Source organism: Silurus meridionalis, chromosome 21 (genome assembly GCF_014805685.1).
Source record: "Silurus meridionalis isolate SWU-2019-XX chromosome 21, ASM1480568v1, whole genome shotgun sequence".
NCBI lineage: Eukaryota > Metazoa > Chordata > Actinopteri > Siluriformes > Siluridae > Silurus > Silurus meridionalis.
The window spans coordinates 14,688,468-14,699,961 of NC_060904.1; the positions used below are offsets into that span (position 1 = coordinate 14,688,468).

The window sequence follows — 11,494 nt, forward strand, 5'->3', positions numbered from 1 at the left end:
GATGGGACAACAATCGCACACTCCGGAGTGAACAGCAGGGGGAGAGGGATCTCAGAACAGGAATGAAAATGTGAGAGAGAGGGAAAAAGAGGGAAAGTGTGCATGGTGGAAGGATAAATATACAACTCGATGTAACAACATCTCACACTTCTTCACTAGGACTGAACCACAGAGATGTGGGATGTGGTGGCGTGCAGTGCTGGATTCTTTTCGGGGTGGATTATTTGAAATCGAGAAGGTTGCAGTCGATTTTGTAGTAGACGTACGGATAATACTCCTGCTGGCTCAGATTCAGCCCGGGAATATCCATAGCAGTTTGCTAGAGGAGGCAAAGAAGAGAAAAATATGAAATCCTTTAAAAAATAAATAAATAAATACCGTATTTTCTGGACTATAAGCCGCTACTTTTTTCCCACACTTTGATCCCCGCGGCTTAAACAATGAAGCGGCTAATTTATGGATTTTTCCTGTGTTTTTCCCGGTTTCACAAACTTCAAGCCAAAAAACTGAAGCCCATACCATTAGACCAATAAAATTGTCGAACGGGTTCAGGTGAACCAATGAAACTCTTTATATTAAATCAGATGCGCTCCCACTGAATCGGGTCGCAGCACATCATTAATATGGATGAGGTTCCTCTGACGTTTGACCTGCCGCTCACTCAGACTGTCTACAGGAAATGCGAATCATTCATCACGCTGAAAACAACCGGGCATGAAAACACACTTCACCTGTGTTCTGAGCTGCACGGCATCGGGAGAAAAGATTCACTGATGGTGATTTTTAAACGCATGACGATGCTAAAAGAAAAACTCCCGAGAGAAATTGTTGTGAAAGGAAGGAGGAAGACAGTGAACAATGACTTTCTTGGTAGGCTACTGTTTAGATACAAGCCGTGTAACAGACACTGTCTTTGTTAACGCCTGTGTAAAGTTCATTAGTTTCAATGTAGATAAATTTAGTGGGTGCGGCTTATATTTGGGTGCGCTTAATAGTCCGGAAATTACGGTACTCATTTTAATGCACAAGTTCCACTACGTCATTTAAAAAAGTCTGTCCATATTCTGTACATCTAATCATGAAATAGAAATGTATCTTAAGGAATTATGTCCCACTACACATCCATTGAAATGTCCTCACCGTGGGACAAATAAAGGTTATATCGTATCTATTCAGAGTGAAAAGGAGTAGTGTGTGTGTGTACAATGCTGAAAGCTAAAGCTAATCATAGCGAACACTTACATCGATAATCGCAGCAGCACTACTGTCCAGATGCTTATAGAGCTCATATAGCACTTCCCTCAGTTTCTTCATGTTCTTCTTATTAGGCTGCAGCAGCATGGCCTGGAAGTTCACAGGTAGGCCGTACCTGAGCAGAGGAAAAGCATACACCGTTAACACCGAGCACACCAATTATTTTATTGTTCTCTAAAATAATCTTTGGGAAATTTGTCATGGGGAAGTCTGAGGTTTGAAAAAAGTGTGTCTTAGAGTGTCAGAACTTTGAAACAATGCTTAATATAGCCATATAGTTTTGGTATAAACCTGTGTGAACTATATTTATAGAATAGTGCAGACTGTCCACCTTAAAACAGATTCCACGAACACCCTCAGAGCCTTGATGTGGATCCACGCGATGAAGGCTTCACTGAAGTTTACTTTCAGCCATCGCACCAGAGGACCCTGCACAAATCAGACACAGCATTAATACACTACATTAATAGTTGTATTCGTGATGTTTGGTTTGAAAGAGGCAGATGTAGAGGACAGAGTAGTATGGAGACGGATGATCCGCTGTGGCGACCCCCTAATAGGAGCAGCCGAAAGAAGAAGAATAGTGATATTAGTGTTGTGGTAATATACTGTATATTACTATATATACTATATATTATTATCTACTGCACCTTCTGTACATTATTCACCCTCACCCCTGTACACATGGACCTCATACCCTATTTATCACACTGCTATTTATTGTACATACGCCACTTATGCTATTCCGGTTAGATGCTAACTACATTTGACATTGGCTCTGTACATGTACCTTGCACCTTGCACAATGACAATAAAGTTGACTCTAATCTAATCTAATCTAATCTAATCTAAATACCCCACTTTGGAAAAGGTGATATTCCTCCAGCTCAGAGCAAACAAACCATGTGCACACGTCAGTTTAATTTTACGCCATAATTCCGATCATTTAGACATTCTCTGATATTTTGTGTCTACTGGTAAACTCCAATCACTTTCTAGCAGAGAAACGTGACTAATAAAACACTTTAACCTGTTTAGGTGACATTCTGGTTCATTCCATGAAGTATTAGTTTATTCTTGTTTTGCAGAGAAATGTTTACTTTGGATTTAAATAATGTATCAGACAAAACAGAAGTTCGAAGTCCAAATAAAAAATAATCATGAAAATCGGTTTTACATGTTTTGGAGTAGAAGATCTTGAGTGGCCTGCTACAGAGCTCTAACCTAAACCCTATTGAACACCTTTAGGATGAATGTGAACTCTGACTGCACCCTCCTCCTCACACTCACCTACATCGGTACCTGACTTACGAACCCCCCTGCGGCTGAACGAGATCTCACAAATCTAGTCTAATCTAGGCACATCTTCTCAGAAGAGTGAAGATTATTTTAGCAGCAAATAGGGAATAAATGTGGAATGGGACGCTCAAAAAGAATCTATGTACAGTATGTTTGCTGAGATTTTTGCATTGTAAATTAGTTGGTGTATTGGAGATAAATTAGGTCGAAAAGCGGAAAGCTGATCCATACAAACTGCTTCTTCTTATCAGTGGAGAGCCTCGTCATCTCCTCTTTATCGGCCTTCATCTCCTCCTCGTTGTACTGGAAATCTCGGACTACGAACCTAAAAAACAGGAAGCGCACCTTACTGGGAGGTTATGAAGACCTATAATCTCCTACAAATACATTATTAATACCTCAGGGGTTTCCTTTCTCACACTCAATGTTACTTTCGCAATTATATTTAGGCTTAGATTACTCCAATTGTACGCCATATACATGTTTGTGTTACTACAAAAACATCAGAGCGGTGCTGTTATGGAAAACACCTTCTGATGAAATCACATTTCAAAAGTAAAGTAAAGTTCCACCGTACTTGTTCTCTCTGGCCTTGTGCCTGAAGTCGTCAATGGCTTTGCGGAACAGCGTGACGCTGAACAGCCCGCTGTCATGATCCTCAAACAGCAAACTGGGCAGAAACAAAGCTCAGTGTAAGTCCTGCAGGGCCTGGTACATGCGTCAGTGAGCCACTAAACTGGCCTGATGTTTGCATGAACTTTCACAAAAAACTTTAAGGGAGTGAAATAGAATAAGTTAACGCTGCAAAAGACTCCATTCAACTGAAGGAACATCTAATGTGCTAACTTTTAGGGATTTTTTTTTCCCTTAAATACATAAATGGCAAAATTATGGGCACCACAGAACAATAAACACTGATATTGTAGTTCACTACTGTTACTTCCTTGGACCACCTTTGATAAATTCTGACCACTGCAGACCGTGAAAATCCCACAAGAGCTGCAGTTTTGGAGATGCTCTGACCCAAACTCACTCAAATCCTTACACTTGCACATTTTTCCTGCTTGTAACATGTCCACTTTGAGGACAAAATGTCCACTTGCTGCCTGATAAAATCCACCCAATAACAGGTGCCATGATGACGAGATAATCAGTGTTATTCACTTCGCCAGTCATAACGTTATAATGTTATGACTGATCGGTGTATCTTGAAAACTAAACATCTCTGAGTGTCTTTGCCATTTTTAATCTTTTATCCATTTAATGCACCAAATCCTGCATTAAGGGAATTGAACACACACACACACACAATGCTTTGTTATAAGTTGCACTAATCTAGCAGGCATTTAAACATTAAACCCCCTCATAAAACCCTAACTTTCAGCTGTTATTTCACAATACATACTTCCTTTATTAAATGTGTACTTTTTTTGCATGAGTTAACCATGGCTTAAGGGAGGCTGAGCTTACTTTGTGGACCTCGGCACCACCATTTCCGCTAGAGTCTCGTACGTCTTCTGCCAGTCTGAATAATTAGTTCTGAAGAACAAAAAAAACGTATCGACTGTTAGTCTTTAGAAAATGAGACTTTCAATTCTGAGAGCTGTCAAAAAAGTCTCTAAATAAATCTTTTGTTTTTACCAAACAAGCTTCACTTACTTTGGTACCACCACCAACAGAGTGATGAGGTACTCCGAGTCCAGCACAAAATCCTCCTTCTTTACAATATCAGCCAGGCTGCGGGTCAGCAGGCTCCCTCTGAGGACACACGTTATAACACTGCCTGATCATCAGAATTCATTTAGAAGCATAAATAAACTATAAAGATTAATACACTGCAATGATTCTGTATCAAAATAGAAAACTGGGAAAGTAGATCACTTTAGTGTGTATAAAGACTGAAAATAAACTAATTATCATTAAAATCTTGTATTGATTTACTATAAAATTAATAGCTGTTATTTTTTTAAACCTTTATTCATTTCTATTGCATTATATCTATATTTAAAGTTTAAAAAGCCACATCTCATAGTATGGGAGTGAATTAGTGCCTTTGGAAAAGCCCAATTAATGTGCTAAGGTATATACAAGTTTTAGAGCGTCAAATGCTTTTATCCGGAAAACCCATTTTTCAGGGAAGGTCTTGCATATTTGTTGCTAACTGCATACTGCATCTATTATAATAGCATGAGTTTATTGTAGAAAAGTCTGGGTGCACAACCGGACTGCCTGCTTTGCCTGCATGAAACGAAAAATACAACAAAGGACACCCGGAAATAATAAGCAACAAGAATCCTGTATCAGACACACATGGGGACAACATTCTTTTCCCAAAACTTCAGCAACTGGTCTTCTCATTTCCCAGATGTATACGGACAGAAGACATGATGCTACATTGGTAAACATTGCCCTGTCCTAACTTTGTTAAATGGGTTGCCATCAAATTTAAAATAACTTATTTTTTTACTTAAACTGGTAAATATTTTAATTTCAAACATTTGATATGATTCTTTTGTTTTATTGTGAAAGGAATATGTATGAGATTTGCAAATCATTGGATTCTGGTTTTATTCACATTTTGAAACTGGGGTTGTGCTGATTTTTTTTTCCCCCCTAAGATAGACCGACAATTAATTTGATATTTCTTTTAATTTATTTAATAAATCATAAAATCAAAGTACTATTTTATTTTAAAAACAGTGATTGGTACAAACATCAAAGCACAGCTTCAAAATCACAATGAGACTAAGGATAAAGATGAATTGTTTTGTCCGTGTAAAAATGAATAAATAAATAAAAATAAAACCAAGTGTATTTAATAAAGAGTCAGAAGCAGTTTGGTGGTGTTCACTCACGCGTTCTTTCTCTCGAGGTTCTGCAGGTTCCCCTTCAGGTTGTTGTATGCTGAAGCTCGAGCCTTCAAATCGTTATCAATCTGCGTTACTTGCTGTTTTCAGCAGAGGGCGACAAAAGTTAAATTAGTCAGCATTCTGCTCTCAGCTTAGATATACGTAAAAGCATTAACCATAAAACTGCCTCAATACTGAACCATGACCATGATAATCCACTCATGTAACTTGCCTTAGATATGATTTCAGATATGTTCTTCAAAGATTGCTTTATGGGGTATTTTGCCATGTCCCACTGAAACCTCGTGATGTAGGTGATCAGATCCACTAATGGCACGAAGAAGATGAAAATTCAGAAAAGTTTCAACAAGGGTTCAAAGCTTCAGTGTGGGAAAGAAGAAACTAAAGGCATGTTCTGCTCACCTCCATTTGCCAACAGGTTCTCCTGAACTTTATCACGGCTGTCCTCGAGCACGTCGGCCATGTACTGTGCCACCTTCTTCACCACACTGCAAACCGCATCAAACACATCGCACCCTGTTACCATCCTCAGAAAACACACTTTAGTGAGAGCTTCAAAGCCAAACTGAGAATTTGAAATTTTTCCCTCAGCAGTATAAGAAATTGATGTACAGTCACTGTTAGTTAAATGAATGAGATGCTCATTGTTTGTTATCAATCGGTTTCTGGGACAAAGAAGTCACCGTATAAAATCTTATGCTCGAAAGGATAAAAATTTTATAAAATCGGGCTTTCCAAAAATAGAAAATAGTTTTGTTTTGATTTTTGTAGCATTTCCCGAATACAAAAATTTGTCATTTGGAATTGACGTCCTTACCAAGAGAGACTAACAATTATATCTCATATATATGTGTGTGTGTGTGTGTGTGTGTGTGTGTGTGTGTGTGTGTATACATATATAGATAAATAAATCGACAGACAGACACAATCAAAAGTTAAGGATAAGGGACTAAGAATTTGAACTAAAGCCGCTTTAATTTCTGTGTAATTAATTATTTATTTCAGGCAATATTGTGAATGTACTTTTCCACTAAACGATTTCTCTAACTACTAATTATTTCCTTGTTAATGTGACCAAGAACTGCAATGCAAAACTTATAATATAGATGATATGCAAAGAATCATATAATGTGATCATTTTTTAGATATCCATTTATTTCTTATATATAAATAAAGCGATTTTACATTTCTAAATCTCCTTCCTAAAGAGAATTGTTCTGTAAAGCAGCCGGAGTGTGTTTTCGTCCGAATGACTCGTGTGTGAAGTTTGAGCTTTTAGATCTTCCAGACATTTATAAATAGATCCTTGGAACCATGTTTGAGTCATGAGTTTTAAATATGATGGAGGAAAGAGGCACTGGTTTGTCACCAAACTGCTAATAGTTAATTTTAGCTCGGGACAGCGAGCATCACAGTGAACAGTGAGATTCCTCAGGACTCTAAATAAGCAGAAAAGACTAAAGTTCTTTGATCCGAAATCTGAACCTGTCCTGATGAATCGTATCATCGCAAATATCACTGAAATAGACGGGACGAGACTGGAGTAGTTTGTCCAGATCAAAAAGTGGGACCAGAGCGACGGTTTGGACTGCTGTGTTTTCCTGGAAAGTGGAGACCGAGAACGAGAGAGAAAGAGAGAAAGAGAGAGAGAGAGAGAGAGAGAGAGAGAGAGAGAGAACATACCATTCCACAAAAGAGTCCAATTTGGCCAGCTCGTCCGAGAGTCCGACTAAAACATCTAAAGTCCCGACCTGCAGGGGAGCAAAGAAACATGGGCTTTGACCAGAAAGCATCACGGTGGAGTAAAATAAACATAGCCAGGCTGTGTTTGATCAGCCAGAGCTTCGCACGGCGCCACCTCAGTTCTCGCCTCGTCGCGCGCAAAAACAACAGGCACAAAAACTAATATGAGGGGGTATGAACTGCTGCTACGGGCAAAGAGAGGCACATTGTTTTTACCCTCAGCACTATGTAAACATGATTAGGTTCAAGAAAAACGCATTTTGTGCTGGTGCTCTGGGAACATCACCACCTAAACCAGTGGTCCCCAAACTACAGCGCACATTTGTAACAGTTCTCTGAACAATGGCAGAGCCATTTTTAAATAGATTAAAAATTTTATATTAAATTTAATATATGTTTTACTCATATCCTATCTGTATTTTATAATAAAGGTTGGCTTTCAATCTAAAATCTCATTTTCTGTTACAGACCGACCCGGCCCCCAATTGAAGAAAGGAAAAAATATGCATCCCTCACAGAAAAAAGTTTGGGGACCCCAGACCTAAACCAAACTCTTCTTCTTCCGGCTGCTCCCATTAGGGGGCGCCACAGCAGATCATCCGTCTCCATACCCCACTGTCCTCTACATCTGCCTCTTTCAAGCCAACTACCTGCATGTCTTCCCTCACCACATTCATAAACCTCCTCCTTGGTCTTCCCTTTTTTCCTCCTTCCTGGCAACTTCATCCTCAGCATTCTCCTACTGATATACCCCATGTCCCTCCTCTGAACATTTCCAAACCATCTCAGTCAAGCTTCTCTCACTTTGTCCCCAAAACGTCCTACATGCACCGTCCCTCTAATAAACATATTTCTAATCCTGTCCATTGTCGTCGCTCCCAACGAACATTTCAACATCTTCAGCTCTGCTACCTCCAGCTCCGCCTCCTGTCTTTTACTCAATGCCACTGTCTCTAAACCATACAACATCTCAGGTCTCACCACAGTCCTATAAACTTTCCCTTTCACTCTTGCAGACACTCTTTTATCACAAATCACTCCTGGTATCACTCTTCTCCACCCACTCCACCCTGCCTGCACTCTTTTCTTCACTTCTCTAACACTCTCCATTACTTTACACTGTTGACCTAAACCAAACAAAGGGGAAAATACTTTTCACTTCACTCTTCAGCAAAGACTGAGAGATGAATGAACATTAAGAGTAACATGAAGAATAACATTAAGAGAAGTGTGAACTGTTGGGTTTCAATTACACAGGATTCATACAAGAGGAACTGAAAGGATTCACAGATTACTCAAACAGAGAAGTCCTGAATTTCTTCATATAGGAAATGCCCAGAAGATTCCATTTGACTAAAGCGATTTAAATCTAATGAATCTAAATAAAATACATAAAGAGCAGAACCTTAAGGTCCGGGATGTTAAACTTGTTGTTAGTGGACAGGTTGTTGGTGCGAGTGGTGGCCACCATCAGCTTGTCCCATGTCTGCTGGCAGGTTTTCTCTCCAGGAGCCGAGATCAACCAAAACTCTGTCATGACTGTGCTGAGGCAGAAAAAATAGCAAGAGCTTGATTTTATTACGTAGGCAATCTTACAAAATATGCCTGCATTAGGGATGGTAAGATTCACCGATTCACTTCAAAAGATTCTGCTTTGTATTTAGTTCATTTGAACATATTAACATCAATAAAATCTTTCAATTAATTAAATAAAAAAAATAAGTAGATGTGCTATATTTTTATTATTTAAAAAAGTGACCAATATTTTGTTTACGGAGACCGATGCGTGTCCTGAGTCACAGAATACAGATTAACATGGCAGAGGTAGAGCTGCAACTATCTAGAGACAGAACAGTAAAAGAACCAGCCAACTGTCTAGAAATAGTTTTTAGAACAGTTCAGGGGTGATGAGATTCGAACTCACAACATCACGGTTAATGTACCAGCTTATTTGTTCCACTCAAAGACATTCGATTTACTAGAAGACTTTTCAATGTAGAGTGTGTAAGGTCACTCATGTCAGCTTAATCTCAACTCTGGCAGTTTAGATGATGGGATTAGTTACCTTTATTGATTTTTTTTTTCTCCTTTTTGCTGAGGTTTGCCCCTGCATGACTGAGAATTCGCAACATACAGATCTTCAAACACATATTTTATTGATATTTAAAATATTTAAACTGAAAAAATGTACCATGTTAAAAAAATATATAAGGTCATTTTGAATTTGATGGCCATTTACATCTGGGAACTCAGAAAAGAAGTTGCTGAAGTTTTGAGAGAGGAACATTGTCTTATTTGTGTCTGATACAATATTCTAGCTGCTTAACATTCCTGAGTCTTCTTTGTTGTTTTTGTTTTGTTTTGCACCAAATGCTTTCAACTGCAGGCAGGCCAGTTCAGCCCTAGGACTGTTTTACTAAAAAGACATGCTGTTTAGGCAATTTAGCACTTTCTTGCTAAACTATGCAAGGCCTTTTTACAGACAGACAGACAGACAGACAGACAGACAGACAGACAGACAGACAGGCAGACAGGCAGACAGGGCTGTCAAAATTAACGCAAATTAATTTTAATGGCACAAATTTTATTAACGTGTGATTAATGCAACACACATTTCAGTGACCATTATTATTTAATAAATAAATAAATAAATAAATAAATAAATAAATAACTATAAAAGAGGCTAAAATTAAACCTTCTTACCCGCACACATTTATTCAGATTTTAAAAAATAAATATTAAACTCCAACGAAAAATTATTTAGAATCATTTGTTTTACTGATGCGGCAAGTTTCAAATCAAGCGACAAAATCCTCCATGATGCACAGATCCGGCAATTAAATCCGTCCGTGTGGAAAAAGTTTCGTTTGGTGTCCTGATGTCAAAATTTGTCCATGCCCATGTTGATTAGAGCATTAAAAACATAAAAAGTAGCAATTTAAAGTACATTTATGACCGATACAAATGTGCGATTAAATTGTGATTAATCACGAGTGAACTCCTGAAAATCATGTGATTAATCACGGTATATATACATATACACATATATACACGTTATCATTATGTCAGCAATTTTCTGATCCTTAGTGATCATATTCATCATCGTCTCTTATCCCAGAGAACCTAAATATCTGTGTGACCTTCTGGTTCTCCTTTTTGGTTATTCTAGTCCTATCACAGTCCCTACTTACACCCTGTACAGTGTCTGTAATATTAATGCAACAATAAGGATATTAAACAATCCTTATTTCTCTCTCCTGGTCACCACTCTACTTTCCGTCTCTTAATCAAGTTAAATTTTCTCCTGAGGTACCAGTGACCAGCGATCCTGTCCCTTTCTTCTTTCCAAATCCGATTGATGCCAAAACCCTAACTCTGGATAGAGTTCTCTTTTATTTAAGACCACTCTGTGCATCTAAAGATGGTTCCACAAGTTACTGAGTAACTCAAGAACTATGAGGTTGGGACTGCAATTTATATGAACCGTACACTCCAACAATAATAAATCTATAATGAATGGACATGGAGGATGAGGATGGGGAAGAGGATAGGTTCCCTTCTGAGTCTGGTTTCTGTCAAGAATTCCTCCTCATACCATCTCAGGAAGTTGCCACTGTCACCACCAGCTTGCTCATTAGGAGAAAACTTTATAAATGAACATATAAATTATAAATCTCTTTATTGCTTTAAAGCTGTTTTGGGACAAAGTCTATTCTTGATATACAAATAAACCTGAATTGAACTGAAGATGGTCAGCACTTGTAATGTGGTGTAGAATATATACACTGTGTGATTGTGTGATGTTCTGCATCTGGTGATGTTTATATAAATATAAAAGCTCGTATATTTGATGCAGCTGTGCTGGAAAGGTTACAAAGCTAACATGGCTAAAAGCTAGCTGTCATTATATATACATAATAAATCGCATTACATGATAAATGATCAGACACATAATAAGGACTTACCTGGGCTAGGTGAAGATGCACGTGGTTAAACAAAGCAGACCAAATACTTATTGGGATATATAACGGAATTGTTTTTGTTTTTTTAAAGCAGCAAATCGTACGGATGGATATTCATGTCCTAACACTGGTGTTTCCAGAGCGAGTCACAGTCAGCTGACCAAAGCCGGATAAGGAAAGTTGATGAACCCGCTGTGTCACAGCGCCACCTAAAGCTGTGGAGGCGCTACTGCTACACAGACATGTTTAACTTGTATAAGAGCGAGAACAGAACAGTACAGAAGATACTAGATAGAATAGAATAGAATAGAATAGAATAGAATAGAATAGAATAGAATAGAATAGAATAGAACAGAATATATTAAA

General features: G+C 38.3%; 1 protein-coding gene across 2 annotated transcripts; it reads right to left on the reverse strand.

Moving 5' to 3' along the window:
- Positions 1-212: 212 nt before the first annotated feature.
- atp6v1c1a (ATPase H+ transporting V1 subunit C1a) lies at positions 213-11,292 on the reverse strand. Of its 2 annotated transcripts, none has more exons than XM_046834102.1 (13): positions 11,132-11,292; positions 8,572-8,705; positions 7,107-7,174; positions 5,826-5,911; positions 5,635-5,729; positions 5,409-5,500; positions 4,213-4,311; positions 4,024-4,092; positions 3,131-3,223; positions 2,785-2,878; positions 1,586-1,683; positions 1,243-1,369; positions 213-319 (listed from the first exon to the last, which is right to left on the reverse strand). In XM_046834102.1, the coding sequence occupies exons 2-13, from the start codon at positions 8,701-8,703 to the stop codon at positions 221-223; spliced, it is 1,152 nt and encodes a 383-aa protein (XP_046690058.1). In that variant the 5' UTR covers positions 8,704-8,705; positions 11,132-11,292; the 3' UTR covers positions 213-220. The 2 variants fall into 2 exon arrangements, with proteins under 2 accessions (XP_046690058.1, XP_046690057.1); XM_046834101.1 differs by having other exon boundaries at positions 8,572-8,710; positions 11,132-11,291.
- Positions 11,293-11,494: the final 202 nt, after the last annotated feature.

Coding starts and splice junctions, on each gene's coding strand:
- atp6v1c1a (XM_046834102.1), bottom strand. CDS start 8,703: ATGACAGAGTTTTGGTTGATCTCGGCTCCTGGAGAGAAAACCTGCCAG. Junction 5,501..5,634: donor TATCTGAAATCATATCTAAG/GCAAGTTACATG, acceptor TGCTGAAAACAG/CAAGTAACGCAGATTGATAA. Junction 3,224..4,023: donor GTGGTGCCGAGGTCCACAAA/GTAAGCTCAGCC, acceptor GTTTCTGCCCAG/TTTGCTGTTTGAGGATCATG.